Source organism: Micropterus dolomieu, linkage group LG10, assembly GCF_021292245.1.
Source record: "Micropterus dolomieu isolate WLL.071019.BEF.003 ecotype Adirondacks linkage group LG10, ASM2129224v1, whole genome shotgun sequence".
NCBI classification, from domain to species: Eukaryota; Metazoa; Chordata; class Actinopteri; order Centrarchiformes; family Centrarchidae; genus Micropterus; species Micropterus dolomieu.
In genome coordinates, this window is record NC_060159.1 from 16,301,745 (window position 1) to 16,322,102 (window position 20,358).

The 20,358-nt window shown below is 41.0% G+C and overlaps 1 protein-coding gene across 5 annotated transcripts in view; it reads right to left on the bottom strand.

The window, feature by feature from the left end:
- Positions 1-20,358, bottom strand: part of utrn (utrophin) — a 192,022-nt gene that overhangs the window by 151,060 nt on the left and 20,604 nt on the right. For all 5 annotated transcript variants that reach the window (XM_046061226.1, XM_046061229.1, XM_046061228.1 and 2 more), the window contains exons 3-20: positions 18,344-18,405; positions 17,461-17,553; positions 16,136-16,213; positions 14,387-14,479; positions 13,470-13,642; positions 12,336-12,451; positions 11,473-11,639; positions 6,892-7,122; positions 5,635-5,816; positions 4,884-5,034; positions 4,526-4,645; positions 4,167-4,268; positions 3,571-3,678; positions 3,253-3,432; positions 2,135-2,298; positions 1,900-2,023; positions 1,715-1,802; positions 708-952 (exon numbers count right to left, since the gene is read on the bottom strand). In XM_046061226.1, coding sequence (XP_045917182.1) covers positions 708-952; positions 1,715-1,802; positions 1,900-2,023; positions 2,135-2,298; positions 3,253-3,432; positions 3,571-3,678; positions 4,167-4,268; positions 4,526-4,645; positions 4,884-5,034; positions 5,635-5,816; positions 6,892-7,122; positions 11,473-11,639; positions 12,336-12,451; positions 13,470-13,642; positions 14,387-14,479; positions 16,136-16,213; positions 17,461-17,553; positions 18,344-18,405 — 2,477 coding nt within the window. The remainder of the gene's footprint in view (positions 1-707; positions 953-1,714; positions 1,803-1,899; positions 2,024-2,134; positions 2,299-3,252; positions 3,433-3,570; positions 3,679-4,166; positions 4,269-4,525; positions 4,646-4,883; positions 5,035-5,634; positions 5,817-6,891; positions 7,123-11,472; positions 11,640-12,335; positions 12,452-13,469; positions 13,643-14,386; positions 14,480-16,135; positions 16,214-17,460; positions 17,554-18,343; positions 18,406-20,358) is intronic.

Below are 20,358 nucleotides of genomic sequence, written 5' to 3' on the forward strand. Positions count from 1 at the left end.
AGAGGAAGACGAAAGTTCAGTCATTTGTATGAAATAAGGAGTCATCATAGGCATGTTACTTTTGATTGCTCCTCCAAGTGGAGAATTGTTCAAGGATAATTCAGCAGGGAAAAGTGTCGTTTCTGTACATCCACACAGAAAGGGACATTTTATAGACTTGGCTCAAGATTAGTTTATTTGCTTGACTTTGAAATAAGCCAGCAATATCTGTGTAACTATGTTTGATGGACTGACCTGACACAATAGAAAGTTACAGTTTCTATGGTGAGTGTTTTTTTTCTTGAACATATTTAAACATATTGTGTGCCATTAAGAATAAGTGTCATCTTTAAGAATTCAAGCTTTTATCATTGTTGGGAAACCTGCAACAATAAGTTAGTCTAGAGAGAAAGTTACTTGATGGAGTTAGGCTTTACAGTAGCAAGTGCTCCCTCGCTGCTCAAAGTGAATCAAAGGGTTTTATGAGTCTTGCTCTGCACACCTTTCACTGACATTTCAAGCATTTGAGGCACCTTGTAGCTTATTTTCTATTTACTGCCTCTCCAGTTTTCCCTCATGGTTGTTTTGATATATGACTGTCTTTTAAAGTGTTTCATCTCTGCTGTGAAAACTGAAATATTTATGAAAAAACTGCCTGACCTGAATTTAAGAAGATTGACCAAAGGTTTAAAAGTGAAATACAGATGAATGTGGATGATCACTCTTGCCTGATATTCTCCACACAGGTTTCTGAGCTCGGCCTCGTCACACTTTTCCTCAGCCGAGGTCGAGTCCACCCAACGGTCCTGTTCCTCCAGGGCTTGGTCCAGGTCTGCCAGCTCTGCAGACACCGCTATGACCCGGCTTTGAGTGTGAACTCGCTCACTAGCTGCCTGCAGCTCCCTCGCACAAACCACCCACTCGGTTTGCATCAGGTCTATGTCTGCCCTCACCGAGTCCACACACACTCCTTCTACAGAGAGACACAGAAGTCAACAGATATAACGGTTCGCATTAAATGCACATAACAAATAATCAATTAGACTTTTAACAGATTTTACATCGTTCACTCCGAATGTGTAATAGCCTGTGTTGTGAGTTTTTGGCAGGAGAATGATGGACAATAATGGTCAAAAACACACTAGTGGGTAAAATATAGGAAAACAGACAATACGGAGGAGAGAACAGCAGATTTGAGGGAATCAAACAAGTTGAATTCAATGGTAAGTTCGGTGTTTAACAAATTTTCCCCAACTTAGCAGTGCTGCTCCACTACCCCTCACTGCCTCCAGGACAGTGTAAACACAATAAAATCCTGAGTGCCTCTTCATTTCATTGAGCAGTTATATGAAGTCAGCAACCCTGCAGGCTGACAGATTTTTAGCACTGTCCACAAACACACACACACAAACACACGTTCCGATTACAGGCATCGAAGACCAAATGACAATAAAAAATGGAGGCTTGTAAATACCCAGAAAATACCAAGCAGCTGTGGAAAAGTTGTAAAATCTTACGAGACAAACACAATTTAACGGGGAAATGGAAGATTTCTGTTGGAGCCAGTAGTAGTGAGCCTCTGAGATAAATATGAGGCACTATCTTAGCACACTTGGAAGAATGTGTTTAACAAAACTTGGATGGATTCATTTAACATAATTATTTGGTTTATTGTGTATAATAATGTACAACTTCAGAGTCAATGAGCAAGGACAATGTCCTGTTTCTTTCATACCTCTCTCCAGCTGGTCCATCAAGCCCCGTCCCTCCTGGATCACTTGACTAACTGTGGCTTCCTTTGCTGTGAGGTCCAATTCCAAACCCTACAGTGATTGGTAACATATTTAATATATTTAAAACATATGCTGTAACTTCAGTTGTAAATTGTTTGTTCTTAAGCCATTTCATCAGCATGTTTACCTTTAGCTTCTCCTGCAGGTTTGGCGTGTCTGGTGTGGTCTCAGGGTGCGTGGAGGCCATCGCCTGAGTGGACGTCTTCCATGTTTTAATCCAGCACAGGAGGTCAGAAAGCTTATTTTCAAACCTGCAGAACACAAAACACAACACATGCATTGGTGTTTGTTTGGGTGTCTTTCATTCTTATGCTTTTCTGGCAAGGGAGGTCCAGTCTGCCCGAGTGTGTCCCAGTTCTTACGTTCGTCTGACTTCTGCATCTGTCTCCATCAGCCGTTTCTTAGGGGGGGCAGGTGGGGCCAACTCCTGGTTAGCGATTGAAGCAGCCGTGGCTAATGCAACTGTATCCACGACGACCTGCTCTTCCACCTGAGTCATCCCAGCATCCGTCACAGCTTCCATTACCTTAGCAGTGAGTTAGAGCATCAGTGAGAATGGGACAGAATCAAACTCACTCACTGAGTCACAGCCAAACAGCCAGGGCAATTTCATTTAAAACTACAGATGAAAAAATACAGTCATTGTACCCTACCAGCCTTCATTAACATTAACATTGCAGTCTGACATTAAAATGATTACCCTGCATGAATATGTACAGATTGTGATTTTAATTGAATATTGCACTAAAGTTAAAATTTTACATCTAAAACCACTGTTTCAGAGTTTCCCCAACACTGACTGCTGTGTGTCTCTACATATTGTGACGTAAATGGTAGCACTTGCTAGATTCTTCTAGTTAAGCAGCCATGAGCAGCATTAAATTGCCACAGTTAGCATCTTTGTGTCTCTAACAGCTCCGTCTCCGTTGTGAAAGAAAACTATTTTATTACTTGGTTTTATCATTTATTTAAAATATATTACCAGTATATTAACAAAAAACTGCCATGTGCTCTTCTCTGTTTAAGTATGGTCTCTGAGAATATCTGTCTCTACCATATGCTACTGTCCATCTGTTTCCTGAAATATTCTGAGGCCCTACAAAGAACCTGAAAATGTCATGAAACTGTTCTTGTGTTACTGTTATGTCAGCGTAATTGTAGTATGTTCAGCAGAATGTTATACTGGTACTACTGAAAGGATGGGCTGGCAGATGTCCAATCAAAATGAAAGATTTTTTGTCCTGTCTGGTATAAATATGTACTGTGTTAAGCAACAGACACACCCTGACTGACTCTTGTGGTAAGGATGAGGTCTATATCATGTAATATATTTGAATCTTCTACCCAGCAGTGCTTTGTGAATTATTTCATTATGCGTTTTAGTATTTACAGATAGTGTCACTACCACTTGTATTTGTTGTGACAAGTACAGTAAGCACAACGTGTACACAAAGTTGCACGGGCAAAAACATACATATACCTGGAAGGAGCAATCCTCCAGCTTCTGCACCAGGTTGTCCCATCCATGTGCCAGCTCCTCTGTGTCTGCCTCAATCTTGGCTCCTGCCTCAGGGCTCCGCAGTAGCAATATCACATCCTGTCCTGCATCAGACAGCTGGTCGAGAGTCCTCCTCTTCTTTTCCATATCTTCTTTTAAAATCTACAGAATAGAAAAAAATCAAAGGCTTTAGTACATATGGAAGCCTTATTAGAAAAGTTCACAAATTATAAGGTAGTCAGTGATCTAAGTATCTGCTGCGGCAGCAAGCCAACTTAAAGGACATGGCAGACTACTCACTGCTAATCGGCGCACATTAGTATTCATTTCACTCGGGTCCGTAAAGTTGCTGGTCTGTACATCACTCAAGGCCTCCTCTTTTTCTGCCAACCACTCTCTGAATAAACTCTACAGGAGAGGTGAGGGGAAAAAAGACATAACTTAAATTACTCAGTAAACAATACAGTCTCGGTGTCCGGGAGTCTTGTTAACATAATGTAAAACATTTTGCGTTTTGAATTCAGCAACCAGGTCAATGCCTAAATTCAAAGCCAGACACATTTCCAACTCAAGCAACAGTGTGTTCATGGTTACAAATGAATTCCAGGTTGAAGAACATAAAGCTTTAATCTAAAAATTTAGTGGCAGACTGAAAGTTTCACTGTGCACTGAAAGCACTTAAGTTAGCCTGATGGCGTGAAGGACTGAACACATTCCCTTGAGCAGTTTTTAAGATTTAAATGACTTTGTGAGGCTTTCTGACTCTCTCTTAATATAGCTCAGTGGGTGATGAGACTGTTCAAGTGGTCCATTATAACTGTATTAATTAGAAGGAAGACAGTACACATATATGTGCCTGTGCATGTATGAGAGGTAGAGCATGCTAATTGTCATACCTGGTCCGATAGAAGCTGTTGCCACACCATGAAGACTTCCTGCAGCTTGTGCCACCTCTCCTCAGTCCAGCGACACACAGCCGCCCAGCGCTCACCCAAAGACTTGAATGCAGGATAAAGATAAACATTAATACAAACATGGATGTTTTTAGAAACACAATGTACAGCACAATGTCAGCTTACATACACTACATAAGATAGCAATGGGGCATCAATGTTTCAGCAAAATTGACCATGTAATTATTCTTGAATAGGCATTAAAAGGCAGACGCCATGTAGAGGAGGAAGACTCCCCTCCTTTAAATGACAAAGGATATTAGTAAAACAAATTCACAAACATTATCAGGCTGACAACCTACTTGTAGTTGGTCCTCCAAGGCAGCGGTGGCGCACTCACCGCTGGTCTCATCTACCACGACAACCATGTGCGTTAGCGAGTTGACCTTCACCTGCTCTGCCTCCAGGTCGTTCTGAAGTTCCTGAACAGAAACGCAAATAGTGAAATCAGCACGGTCACATATTATCCATTAACAGAGCTGGCAGAGAAGCTGCTCAGCTTTATGGTGGCAGTGTTTGGAAGGGCAGGATCAAACATGTGACAACATGATCACAAGACTTGGATTTCTATTTGATCCTGTCCATGTTAAATCAATTACCCCTTTCCTCATTGATTGGATTCATGCAAGCTAAAAATTTTGCATGGGAAACTTTATTTACTTTGTGCTGCTCTAACTGTTCCTTGTAGATCTCCACATCTTTAGCTGCCGTTTCTGTCTCTATCTTTCTGATTCGCTCCTCTGTCTGCGTAAGCCAATCAGAAAGCTGCTGTAGCTGCTGCTGCTGAAGATCCATCAGGACTTCATGGAGCCTGGAAAGAGAGAGAGGAAGAAAGTAAGGACAGAGAGACAGAGAGGTGAGCGTGTAGAGGTATAAAGGATATGAATGCTTTCAGTTTAATAAACTTTAAGGTGAAACTGCCTGTTCAGCTGGTTATTTGCCCACCTCACAGTATCAAAACTAGAATGAGTGGCAAGGCTCCATACAAACTTCATGGACAAATAGTCGAGCACACACACCTTCGAATCAGGGTCAACATATTCTCTAACAGATGTCATAAATACAATTTATTAACAACTGTGTATGTGTGTCTAAAGCATCATAAACCTTGATAACACAGCTTGAGCATCAGGCTTGTTAGACCATGGAGAGCTCAAGGCTTTTTAGGTGTCACCTTCACACAGCTTGCAGCCTTGTACATTATTCAAGGAAAACTGAGCAATTTGTTGCTCATGATGTGATGGCACTCATTGATTTTTGAGTTTTAAGCTTTATTTTCTTTCTCTTTAAAAAAACTAGTTTCAACTAGTTTATGAACCAAATAAACTTACATTATGTATTTGCCATTTGCAAATAAACAACAGTAAAAGGTGTTGCAATACCTCTACAGGCAATATGTATGTGTATCTACCTGGCCTGGCGATCCATGCTGGCCACTCTGAGGCTCTCCCAGCGGGAGTTGAGGAGGGTCATCTGCTCCCGAATTTCATCTTCTTCCTCCTCTGTCAAGTTGCCCTGGGCAATTAGTTGGTTACCCGCTTGGAGCACATTACCAACACTGCTCTGGTGCGCCGTCAGCTCCATCATAAAGTCCTTTTGGGGGAGAAGGGGGAAGCAGTTAAAGTACAGACAAAGAAATGTACTGCAAATCTGAGAATAATTCAATTTGAAATGTTGGCCTTTCAGACAAGCTGTGTGCTACAAACAGAACAAAAACGAAAAGAAAGAACAAAAGAAAGATACCGATATCTATGTTAAGTTACGAGAGACCGTGAACCACAAACCCTTAAAAATTATTCAGATTCAGTCTAACATGGAGGCCTAACATTGCTTATATAATGATGCTGCATGCTGCCACTTGGCACCCCATACTAACGAAGACTAAATGAAGACCAGACTCCTTCAAGTAGGCAACTGAGGCCAATTGCAAAACAGAAGAGGAAGGAGAAAATGCTACAATGTTTGGTTGCTTCTTAACTCCTCAGAGTAGCTATTTTTTGCTGGTTCTTGTTGAGAGCGCCATTAAGACCAATGAATTGAGTTATTGTCAGTTGTCCGTGAGCTCTCTGGATGAGTAAGCATTTTTTCCTGCACCTCTGAGCACACTATCTTTGATAAGGCTTTGCTGGAAGTACGTGAACAACAAGGCTGAAACAAACTGGATTGATTTTTTTAGACCTCCCGAAAAGCCTGGCTGTTAAAGAGGCTTTGGGCCTTGTTGCTCTCAGTCTCACTACCAGCTTTCTACTTTGACCTGGATTCCAGACATTAGAGTTCACAGATATTCACATCGCACCCAAGGGAATCCTGCCAAAGCCCCTTTACACACATGCACAGACACAAACCCTGCAACTACGCCTTCTCGAGCAAGCAAGTAAGCTCTGGGCCAAGGCACCATTGGATGCTGTGCGCCACTGTTTGCAGCAGAATTCCTGGCATTCCCAACATGTAAGGAGCACATACTGTTGGCTGTGACAGGCCTCTATTTCTTAGTCTTAAACATGTGGTCTCTCAATCTGATGTCTCAGTCATAGAGTAGAAATCTCAAGATACATAAACAGAAAAAAATACATAGCACAGAGACACAGTTGTTTGTACCTCTATCCACAACGTGCATGCATGTTTACACCTCTGCAAGCCTTAAGCCAACCTGCAGGTCTCCTCCTACCTCATGCGTGTGAAACTGTTCTTTGACTTCTTCCACGTCGTCCGACACCTCGTCCTGAATCTGTAGGGCATCCTCGGCCGACAGCAGCCAGGTCAGTACCTCCTCCAGCGTGGTCTGGTAGCTGTCCAGGTCGACTTCCAACAGGCTGCCCTCCATCTCTCCCTCTGTCTCTGTCAGGGTGCTGGGTGTCTCAGGCCGGGGGCTGCTGCCTGCTTCCTCCATCTGCACATTCTGACAAACATGAAGCAAAGGATATAGGCACAGATTGACTGAGTTATAGACAATGTGTTTACATAGGGGTTGTTATTAATGTATTAATAGTAAAATATTACTGAAATTAAGTACAGTACTAGGCTTAACATCTATCAGATAGCAAGGAACAGGAGGAATGTAGTCCTTTCATTTTTATGTCATTATACAAGGTCAAGTCTACTGTCTTTAAAGTGGAAAGAAAACAAGGAAAAGTAAGTTTTTCCTTCCCTGAGATGTCACATTCACAGTAAAACTCAAACACAAAACTAAGCTTCAAGCTAAAGCTCTCAGGACAAGGATGTCTATGAAACACAGCCATGCCCAAAACATCCACTTGTCCTTTACTCTGATTTTCATCTGTGCACATCAGCTGGTGAGTTTTAAAATAGAACCAGACATCTAGGAGGGGCCTGTGCTGCTGTGGAGCATGCAGAGTGACCTGCCTTGCTCGGTTAAGAAAAAAAAACAAAATAACAACTGCAGGCCTATTATGGGATGCTGGGAGTTGCCCCTGGCACACTGGGCAGGTCAATCCTCATTCTAGAAATAGCAGTAAGTTTGAAACACAGAGGTATTGTGGGTAAAGTTGGGTGTACAGACAGAGAGATGGATGGTGCGGCCTCAAAAAAGAAACAGCTTGAGAACTGCTTTAAGGAGAAGAGGGAAAACATGGTTGAATGTAACACACTTTATGCAATTTAAACTTAAACAACACTCTAGATGTTAGTGGAAAGATAACTGACAGAAGTCTTGTGAGGGTGGTGTCCTTCAGCAACAACTTCTCTGAATACGTTTCTAAATCTAACACCATAAAAAAATTATATTAATTTATATTTTCAACACCGTCTCAATTATGAATTCCCTTAAATACAGGGTTGTTACACGCTATGTAAACATAGTGACGCCTTTTGTAGACAACAGCATTAACAAACTTTTCCAGGTTTCCATTGTTCTGAAGGAAATGTAGGAAAAAGCTCAAAAGAGCTCAACAAATCTGTCTGGAGCTGAAACAAACAGGAGATAGAATCTTTGCAGCAGTAACCATGCCAAGTCCAAGATGAGTAGAGTCTGGTACAGTAACAAGTCAAATGGACCTTTGTTTTCCAGGCTGGAATTACACAGCAGTAATGTATGTGTAGCAAACTCAGGAAAAGGTCACCTGCTGAAAATATTCAATGACCTTTAGGTTATTTTGGAGTAAGTCACAAAAATACTGTAAGCCCTTATGTTAGACCAGTGTAGGCAGGCAGGAACAAAGCAACAAGGAGAGAAGGAAAGTCATGGGAGAGAGAGAGAAAACTGCAGCCTTGGTCTATTTATTGAGTTGAATGGCTGTAAAATAGCTGTGGTCTGGCTCAACAGAACACTTTATTATCACCAGATGAGTTGCTCAACTCAATCCCCGCATTTATCACTTTTGCAGTTGTGATTCTGAAGCATGTAATGCGTCATCATGCATACGCCGTGATATTCTGACTTTAAAAGACAGTTAAGCAATAATATTTCACTGGATCTCAAGCTGAATTGTCATCAGTATTGAAAACAATCACTATCTAAAATCAACATTAAGAACTCCACAACAATATCATGAACCAATATTATTGATCTAAAACAAAGAGCCTTTATTTTTCCTCCACTCAGTCTCACTACCAGCAGCATTACGCATCACTTCCTATAAGGAGGCAAAGTGTGCCAGGAAAGTAAACCCCTTGTTGGACCAATCAGAGCACTATTTAAAAAGACTTTTCCAGCACTCGTTCCAGGACGTGTGAAGTATGTGCCCACGGGGCAATAAAAACTTAAGAGATGGTTTCGGGATTTTCTGACTTCTGACTAAAAACTTCTGAAACAAGCTGCCCCAGGGATGTATGTGATTGAAAGAAAATAGCACAGCAGGCTGGATGGGACTAAAAATGTAACAAAATAACTTTAATCAAGTTAAACAAATTACATTTTTAGGGGGAATGCAGCTTTTCTGTATATATGGAATATATAGATTATAAATTACAATCACAAGTGAGTGATTGAGCAGAAAAGTCCAATTGAATCAAGATGTACAAAAACGACCCTGAAATGCTCACAGATATAAAACATTGAACAGTATCAGTATCTTTAAAGCTCAAATAACCTTCCCTGTAAACTTTCACACACACTCCCATTTTTATCAATTTATTCCCTCATTTCCCTCCATCCCTTTACAGCTCGGTGTTTCCAACAGCATGCAGCTCGGTCTGTTGGCTAATGTCAGAGGGGTGAGTCATGGCTCTCCTCCCTGTTTGCCATGTGCCTGCTGTGCTTTTCATGAGCAGCACTGGAGAGAATGAAGGAGATGGCTTTTTTAGAGTGGGAGTGACTCATTCGATTTGGCAACACACAAAGAGACACTTCACAATATTCCTTATGCTTGCACATAGCAGAGTCTGTGGCCTTCAAACTGAATGTTATCGGAAACCCAACACAGCAGCAAAGGTCAAAGCAGTTATGGGTTCAATTTTTTTGAGACTCCAGCTTTTCAGTTGTTGAAGCTGAAGTTCAGGAGCTGAACTGTCATCTCTCCATTCATAGAAAGAGGTAATGGTTTGTCTACACCAGCGCAGGCAGAGGGGTCCAGACCGGCAGCCACTGGGGGAGACAGATCAGCTGGTCTGAAGCACTGTGTCACTACTGAAATAAATCAATCATGCAGATTAAGGAGGTTGCTTTGGGTTTGTTTTGTTTTATTTAGATGAGTATTCAGCGCACGTATTCATCATGAACAGTTTGATGTAGGACATCCAGATAATTTATTTTAATTTGGTATGCCATATGACCCAAATACTACTATAGTCCATTCTATTTACAGCCAATATATTGGCATGTGCAGAACATAAGTTCAAAACTCCAAGTCCAGCAAGGTTGGGCAAGGTATCAGCTGTTTATTGTTGGCTGAAGAATGTTAGTAACGTTGGCACAGTTCATATAAAACATAGCTAGTATCATCATTAGGGCAAACACGCACGAAACAATTCCAATTAAAAAACCTTACATTTAAAGAAAAAGCTTCCCATATGAATTGCTGTTAAACTACAGCAAAAGGGCTAAAACTGACTGAGGTGAAATCCTTCTTCTCTGCAGATTCAAAACAGAGCCAAAGGAATAACAAAGGCTAGAATAGATTTGACACATTACTCAAAAAATGCATAAGTTAATTGTAATCATCTTCATTTGTGTATATGAGTGCAAGTTTTGTAACTAAGTTAGAGAAATGTTGACACATTGCCCTTTTTTCTTTTAAAAAAAGGCAACGGAGCAACTGGACTTGGTTGAAGATACTCAAAGACGTTTCACCTCTCATCTAAGAGGCTTCTTCAGTTCTGACTGACTGGCAGGGAATCTTAGATAATTATGACCTGAATGACTGAGAATCTTTAGACAATCCCTCTCAATCTTAATTTATGACTCACTAGAAGTGTGTGCCCTTATCTTCTTATTACTTTGCTGTGTTTGGGACGTTTCTGTGCATCAACCTTTGGGCAGCGCCCATGGTGTGTGGTCAGGGCTCATAGTGTAAAACTGTAGTAAAACGACAGTCTGGGTGTCTGTTTGAATGCAGACAGGGCTGAGCTACAAGTGCACGCGCGCGCATTCACACACGCACACACACACCTTCTTCCCATGGGGTTGTGCTGCGGTGTGTGAAGGAGTGGCCGTGTTTATTTAGAACATAAATGGCATGAAAAACAATCAAAAAATAAAATTTATTTCTCTGATTCACTGCTTTGTTCTCACTAACGCTGCTCCCTCTCTTTCTTCGCTCTCTAGCTCGCTCGATCACCACTGCTCTCTCTCAAGTCGGGGAGGAGGGGCCAACTTTGAATCATGTGTTTCCAAACAGCAACTGAAAAATCATACTCATTATGCCTTTAACTTTTACAGCACAAATTATGGTCAATGAGCAAGTGTTTACATGTTCTAAATAAATGGAATGAAATTCTGTGATGTGTTTTTCCTCACTGTGCCAAAAACATACTGAACTATGACCTAGGGTTGGGTATCTGAATTACATCTGGTTCCAAATGTATATTATTAATTATATTTATTTGTTAAGAAAAAAACTTTTTGATTGCAGTTACAATCAAAGTGTGGAATTACTGTTTACTGTGCTGGGTATCAGCTGTGGATATTTAAAGTTTGCACACAAAGAAGCACCTTGGATTCCTTGAAAAACAGATGGAGTGCAGTGAGCAACTTATGTGTGAGCAGTTCAAAAGGTTGTGAAAATATTACAGTGACTCTTCCCTAAGTCTCACATGTAGTACAAACTGTAACCTGCTGTGTTGTACATTTTACCTGAGCACTGAGGCCTCGACCTGAGTCCTCAGACTCCACTTTGTATTTCCGTGGCAGGGTCTCCACTTCTCTGATAGCCTCCATGCTCACGTCTTTGGGCAGCACAGCAAACAGCGATGTTACGTACATGATGATCGACTTCTTATCTGGTAACTGCACCGCCACATCTGAGAGAGAAGGGGGGCAAGATGGTGGTAGGGAGGTGGATGCAGGGCAGAAAGATCAGAGATACAAATTAAGCATGACAAGCAGGAGGGAGGGAGTGGGGGACAAAGAGGTGAAAATTGCATGAAGAGAAAAGCAGCATGGAAGATGAAGTGAGATAGCAGTTAAGTGTCACAGGAGGAGATTAGATGGGAAGGAAGGCGAGAAGGAGGGAGGGGAGACAAAAAGCCAGGTTGAGGCAAGTTGTTCTGATTAAAGCTGGCTTTGACACAGGTCAGGTGTGACTGTACGTCCGTCATGACATAACAAGTAACGTCTAAGTTTAGACAGCTGAAGTACATGCACACCGAGAATCCGCAGGTGCTACATGAACTTGAAAAAACATTCTGAGTAAACACAGCTTCTTACAAATCTTGAGCCAAAGACAACCCCAAGGTATTTGCTCCACTGTGATTTTATCCAACTGCTGGCAGAACATGAAGGTAGGCTTCGTGAACACTGAGTATGTTTAAATATGTAAGAATTTTGGACAGCAACATGTACCTCATTCCATATCCAACTTTCAACTTTTGGGACTACCATAAAAGGTAGCTGCAACCAATTTTTTAATTTTCATAAAAGCTCTACAGTTATTCATGTCCAAATAAATACAGTTGACCTATGCGTACAAAGTGGGAAGTGGGAAAGAGTGCCAGTACCTTCGGGATCCAGCAGTCTCTCAATAGCCAGCTGGTCTTTGGCTACAGCGAAGGCATGGTCCAGTCTCTCCACAGGGCTCAGTCTGACCACCTGATCCCAGCTGAATGCGTTCGGCCTGAAGACACACAGAGCGGTGGCAATGAGAGCAGCAACAGGGAGAAAGTAACATTCTGGATTTCCGGTATTAAGGTTACAGGCTCAGATAATTCAGAATCCATATATACTGTTAGCTGCATAAATGTACGCATTTCTGTACATACTAATAATATGATAATTCAGAGGGTGGAGGTTTCTAGATTCTCTTTTTGGACAACCAATTGCCTTTTCCTGAGCATATTCCCTGTGTAGAAAAAAAATGAACCTACGTGTGCCCTCTGCACAGAAAAGACATGCCACTCAGTGGTGCAGGGGAGACTTGTGTTGAGGCCAGTTGGGTGTGGAATGTGTGTGTTCAGTGATCCACCTAAACCCTGGCCCAGGTCTAAACCAACACTGGCCTCTCACAGTTCACAGGCCTGTGCGTGTGTGCCGCATGTCACTAGTAAGGACAAGAGGTTACAGAAAGGGGGAGTAACACCACTGATGCTTCTCCCGCTCTGTTTCTTTCACACACAACAGCGTACACACACACCAAGCGTGTGCAAACAGTGACATGGTAGGCGTAAACAGAGCAAGGAAAGCAGTGTACACACACCAGGCAGGCGCTGACCTGTCAACCTGACCTAGAGCAACTCCACACACACACACACACACACACACACACACACACACACAGAAAGGTTCATACACATCTGCAATTTCTAAAGTCTTGACGGCTTTGAAGGTCTTGGTCTGTGCTCAGTATGAATTACATTCAGAGTCAAAGGGCATATGTCAAATATGCAATGTCAACTTAAAGCGGTACAATTTATCTCACAGCAATAAATACCACAACTTGGCACACACAACAGGACTTTCAAGAAAGGAAATGCAGTCTCATAAAATCTGCATGCAACTTAAATACAATTCAAACTAAATGTACCAAAACACAGAAATTCACAAAAAGCACTTTAAGGTTTAATCAGATCACTGCATTAAAAAATGTAGACACATTTTCAAAGAGTCTACGATCAGAGTCTATGATCCTTCCTCACCTAAAATGGTGTAGAATGCTGTTAAGAGCCAGCCCATCAGCCCAGCTGGTGGTGAAGTTCAGCACATTGACTTCTGGGTACGAGCGGGTGCACTGGCGTACCCAACTCAGTAAGATCTTCTCACTGTTGGTCTGCTGCAGGTTGGACATAATATCCTTCATGATGTCTTTCACCTAAATGAACATGGAAAATCACACATTAATATGGTAAATAAACATGCAATTTTGCACATCCTTTTCTTTATTAGTATTCACATAGTTGTTAATAAACTTAATGTGAACCGCAAACCGGCTGCAATGGCTGTAACATATTCCTTTGGGGCAACTGTGAAGCCAAAATTATGAAAGAAGTCTGGCTCGAAGACAGCTCTTCAGAGCAAAAGACTTCTGTTTCTGGTTAAAAACCGTTGGTGTTACTGGTAAAGATCTTTTCCATGATGTTGTTAGACAGTTAAAAGTCTGAGCATTTAAAAAGAAGCACTTTCTGTTGACATATGTTGTAGCCATTGCATCTGATTTGTGGCGGTCGGCTGGATTGATCTACTTCACGGATTCCAAAACGATTTGTACCTACTAGTCATTTCGACCCCAGAACATGTGAAAATTGGTTGGAAAAGGGTTGAAAAATAATTCCTTTAAACTAATAATACTGAAAAACTGTAAGTGCCAAATGCCCTTTTAATAAAACCTCTTCATAAACTTTTTTACTTGACCGTTTTAAATTTCAGACACAAAAAGCAGTAGAAGATCAGCATGTTTACATGCATGAACGCATGTGTGCACACTAATACTGATTTTCCATCATCTGTATTTTTCATCCCTCTGGAACATCAGTGAATTGTGAGCTCACAGTCAGAGCAAACATTAATGAGTCTTTGTGTGTGTGTGTCTGTGTGTGTGTGTAATATCTGTGCTCACCTGCCAGTGAAGGATAATACTCCAGATGAGGCCCAAGGTCAGTTTGTGGTTTCCATCTACAATATCTGTCCCTCCTATGTTTACAAGATCAACCTGGAAAAGATGATAGACAATGATACAGAGACGCATTACAAAAATATAATTAATAATACAAGAAAATGTACAAAGTTATGCATTAGCAGTAAAGTAGAAATGCTTCCTGTTTTGAGAAGATTAATTTGATAGCCCACCCAGTTGCAGTGAACATCTTAAAACACCCTTAAAGTAACAACTCTGATCACAAAGTAATATATAAGTTTCTTTACGCAGTGGAGTAAATAAAGAGTGTCCACACAGCTGAATACCTCTGAATGCATTTTAACCCCACAGTGGATTGTACCACCCTCATAAGACCATTCCTTTGCTACCTATAAAGTGTGTCTTTGTCAGACATCATATGAGGTGAGGGCCAAGGGTGGACTGATTACATATAAATATTTTGGGGAGGATCAAGGCACAGAGTGGAACACGAGGTCAAGTGTCTGGTCAAACTAAAAAGTGACCTCTCTGTCTACTGCAGAGCTCACCTCTGACCATTCTCTAGTCCCAATTAGCTCCACTGCGCCACACCATCACTTATCTCTCTCTCTTTATTTCTTATATACAGTGTATCATACGTCTGCTTCTCTGCGCATGGTTCCCATCCACAACTTCTAAACTAGGACATACTGCCCTGTGAACTCATTTTTAAAAACCTTTTGAAGCAACAAGAATCATCCAGCAGCGCTCCCTCAGCAGAGTCAGAATAATTCTGACTCAATATTCTGCAATAACACAGATTCTCCAAATGCAAAGGGGTACGGATCGGCGTGATTGCAGATGATGATTATGATGATTGTCATGCACATTGCAGCTGACTGCTGGAAAAAAGCCTCACATGTCTTATTCATGTGTTTTTTGACCACCTAAGCAAAGTTGGAAATAACTTGCTTTTTGCACTTCAACATTGTAAGTAAGTATAAGGTGCACAGTAAAGTTTTTCAATGACTAGAACATGACCTCAAAGTCAAGCATATTTCAGTGATAAATTAATTTTCTATAATTTAATGAGAAACATCAAGTATTTATGACATCCATTTATTTCCAGAAACCTCAAAGGCCTTATTTCATTTTCTCCAGTCCGCGGCCTTTAGAGGCTTGTGGGAACTCTGGCCTTCACTGCCAGCTGACAGTCTCTGGCTCTTGCAGGAGTGAAACCAGCAGGGGTTGCATGCAAACTCCAGCCTCTGCTACTTCCCATGAGCATATGCCTTATTCTCCTACTGCTAAGGTCAAGGCATTCCGACCAACTATTGTACACAGAGAGGAGGAGGGATGAGGGAACGAAGGAACGATGGAGCAAAGGAATGAAGGAGGCAAACACATAGAAAAATAAAGAACACATTGTTGACAAAATTACACATTTGGAGAACATGTGGTCTTGCATAGTTACAGGAAGTGTTACTGGTTTGAATCAAGCAAGTGCCACCTTGGAAATGTACACATCTCTAGTAGTGCAAGACAATCTTAAATGTATCATAGCCAAAGAGTTTGTGGGTTTTTACTTGGACACAACACAATCAGCTAATTTTGCTATTCATTATGGTTCCCTCTTTCTGGCTGTACCTATGCTGTACTGGGTGGCTAAATGAAACCCTGTAGACTCTTTGTCCTTAACAGCAGTTGAAGGGACAATCACACCAACAACAGCAGAAAATACAGGGTACTCACATTACTTTGATGCAGGACTTGAAGTACTTTGTTGACATTGTTGAGTGCGTGCACCCTGGTGGAGCCTCTCTCTTTGGTCTGAGGAACAGGAAACACAGCACAAATCAGGTGACAGCATGTTCACTGTTCCCTAGCCAATCATACTGTAACGCTGTGGGGATTTAAACATTATGTAAATCAACAGTTCATAAAAGCATCTCAGATAAATGGAGTTTCAATGGAAAGAGAATGGAATCTATGACATATTCCCATACAAGCTTTTTTGCACTAAAGACAGTGAAGATAACATGGTCCCAGGTCAAACTAGAAGAAAGTATGTCATCACTCAGCAGAGTGTTTCTCTCCATACATTCATCACACCCATTACCCTATCAGTAGCGTCCAAGGGCCAACTTATGGAAAGAATGGCAGGATGAATAGCTGCCAACTGCAAATCCGTTTTTAAGTCTTCACATACCTCAACCGCTCATTAGCACCTACTTATAGAATTAGTATTCTGGTATCAGAGGGAGGGAGAGAGAGAGCGCCTGCATGTATGACATAAAGACAGTTGGCACTTAATCAGCTGCGGGTGCTAGAAAACACATATGCTGATGAAGGGGTGCCAGCAAGGTGACGCTGATAAAAAAGAGAATATCCAAAAAAAAGTAAAAAAACACACTCGTAAGCACATTGTAGTCACTGAAGACACACATACACTGGGAATGGTTTTAAAAATAACAAATCGGCTTTTCAATAAGATGTTTTATCTATTTCTTTTTTAGAGTATTTGTTTAGGAAAACTAAAAACAACATACATGCATTAAACACCAAAGTTTAAACAATATAAGAACATTTATTCATCTACGATTGATGAAATGAGAGATATAATGTGTTTGCAAAACATCTGTTCTTCATTTAGCTCTTTCTTTTCCAGGATCCAAAATACATCTGCTGTCCCCGGTGTGGCTCTGATGTTTACATTAGATTTAACCTTTGAGTTTACATGAGGTGATGCATGTGCTTGACTAGCTTGAGTGGATGCAAAAGTCACATCTCAGCTACAAAAACATTCTCCTGTTATTCATAAGCATTTGCTTGAAATCAGTGTTTTAAAAAGGCCTTCGTTGTCCATCTTAAAAAAATACACTCACACAGTAAACCTGCCACACCTTAAGTTTTAAATGAAGTCAAACTTTGGCGAGCGTATATCAAGAAAGATTAAGCACTGATAGGATAAATCAATAGTAGTGAGGGTAACTTAATTTTAGGGTCAGGTGACTAATTTCTTAATAATTTGTAATCATGTGACAAAAAGGTCTGTAGACATTAATACACAAACTCACCAAGACAGTGCCGGTGAGCCCCTCCAGCAGGTCTAGCAGCTTCCTCCCATCCCTCAGGTCAGAAAACATATCCTTGATGGGTGTCTTCCCTGTCTGATTAGACAAAACAGCATAAGTGGTAGGTTTTGTCTACAATTTGTAGTCTACACCAAGAATGAGAGCTGAAGAGTGTGGCTGCAGCCCAGAACTAATAATCATAATAATCAATCAATCTATCAATCTATATATATATAAAATATTTATAGTAAGAGCTTCAGAGACTATCATGGCATGTCAGGAGTGTAAATATTTAAACAAGACCATTCAGCAAAATCAACTGAACATGTGAATGGTGTGTTTATGAGAATAATAAGATATAAAAACAGGACCACACATTTAAAGCCATTAGTGCTCTGACAGATACTGTGGCTGGGAAGAGTAATTGACAAAAACATGCATTAAAACAAAATAATTCGTTTAGTTCATTTGTCGGAACATTTGTAATTCGATTTCGTTTTTTAAAATTAAAATAAGCTATGGAAATGTCTTGCCATCTGCAGTGTAACTGCAACAACATTTATACAATGACAAGTATTTGTACAGTTTAGTCTACTCCCTTGCTAGCAGCAAAGCTGCAGGCCTATCACCCTCTTCAGTGTGGGACAAGACGTTTGAAACTAATATCTCTAATCTTCAAACTAAATTAATCTTCATTTAGTTCCACCTCTTCAGTTACTCTTCAAAGTCTCCCATTTCAACAACATGCAGATTAAGCTTTTAGTTTTAAAATCATTAACTCAGCTTTTTGGCCTTTTCCGAATACATTTGCATTTTCTAGTGTGTTTTAACCAGTGCAGTAATAGTTTGGCATTCATTTGACCTGGTCTACCATCTTTCACATTACCTTGGAGAACTGTGCATTTATCCATTTGGTAAATGTTTTCTTCTGTACTGCATCATGCTCATCTGTGGAACACAAAGAAGAGGCGTTGTTGGAAAGGTGAACAGGTGCATCATCGGCAGTAGGTACAGTCAGTCATGTGATGACAGAAAAGGACACTGTTAACACTCCATTACCACTGGTTTATTTCAGGAACCAACTGGCCGAATTCACTCTCACGCTGACATGCTGGTAAATGGTAATTATAGCTGGAGGCATCACGGCTTAAAAGCATCATAATCAATGTGGCTGGAACATCAGAAAATTACAGGAACAAAATGTAGGCAAGAGGGGGATTTGGATAATGAGTAAAAGATGTCAAAAAGGTGTGCTATGTCAGACGCAAAGGTAACACACCTCATTGTCCTAAAAAAGCTCATTTAGATGTGTGCACACACTCTTCCCCATTTATTATGTTTCCCTGGTCTGGCATACAATTGTACAAATATTTCACATTCTCTCCCCTGTTGACTCCCCCCAACCACCCCCCTGCTCCTTCCTTATACTCTCCAACATGGCTCTCTAATAAGGCTTCATTGTGTGTCAGACAGAGGGACAGCTGCTTTGATGTGCCTGGCTGATGGTTGGCTCCTGTAATGGATCAGAGTAGATCACACAAAGCAGAAACTGATTCAGAAAAAATAAGTGGTTTCAAGTCATAACTGTGGACTAGGATCCATCAGCCCCAGTGCTGATCTTATTGTGCTGATCGGGTATCAGCCAGATGACTGATGCACATAAATTTGGACTGCACAATTAGGTAAAATATGATCTAAATTGCAACATGGAAGTTCAATCTCCAAATCGCACAAGCTAAAAAAAGTTTCATGAATGTAAAATGTGTGACAAAACAGTATTATAATTAAGCACTATAGTGCTGCAGAGAAGCTCCGACCAACACATTTTGTTTACAAGGTGAGAAGAAAACATGTTTGTTTGGTACAGACCCCAACAAATGCCAGGTCATCATGATTTAATAGTTTTTGAACATTCCTACTAATCATATCACAAACATAACATAATTTTTTTTACCATATTGTGTAGCCCTACACAAAATACTTACTAGTAGTGCGCTTCATTAATTTTATTCCAGTGAGCTAATTAAGCTCTGTTACTTACCACTTACTGCAGATGCTTCACAGTGAATGCATTTTAATGTGAGAGCAGTGGTAGTCATGTGTTGCAAATACAGTGGCAGCCTTATGTTGGATAGGAAGGATCCCAGTGAGCTCCATGCAGCATGTAAGCATTACTCAGATTTTAAATTTGGAAAAGGGGAGCACTGGTATTAAATTGGTACTTCCGCTTCCCTGAGTTTAGGTATTGGAATCAGTACTTCTTGAGGAAAAAGTTAGCGAAGAGCCCTGCATAAGGAGACACAGTAATAGAATCCAACTATCACAGGATGTGGAATGGTGGATCATTAAACTCCAGGTATATCAAATCATTGCAGACACATAATGACATTCCCAAACAAAATTCAGCAGCAGTTGCCTCCTAAATAACCAGTTCATTAAGTTGTCAGTTTGTCTCAGAATTGCACACTTGAGGGGATGGGTTAAAAAAACGCATTCACATCTGTTTCTAAGCTGTGACTGAGGTCTAAGACTGTAATAATCGACGAGTGAGGACGTGGTAAAAGTGTATGTGTGTGTGAGCGTTAAACTGCCACTGTCGTTCAACTAGCCATTGAGTAAAGCACCATGAACTGAACAAAAGGTCAAAGGTTATGATCACCAGCCCCAGCAGTGGTCAGCTTCTTTGTTTGAGGTGTGTGGGAGATGTGTGTGTGTTTGAGGGGTGTGCGAGGTGTGTGTGTGTGCGAGGTGTGTGTGTGTGTGTGCGAGGTGTGTGTGTGTGTTTGAGGTGTGTGTGTGTGTGTTTGAGGTGTGTGTGAGGTGTGTGTGTGTGTGTGTGTGTGTGTGTGTGTGTGTGTGTGTGTGTGTGTGTGTGTGTGAGGTGTGTGTGTGTGTGAGGTG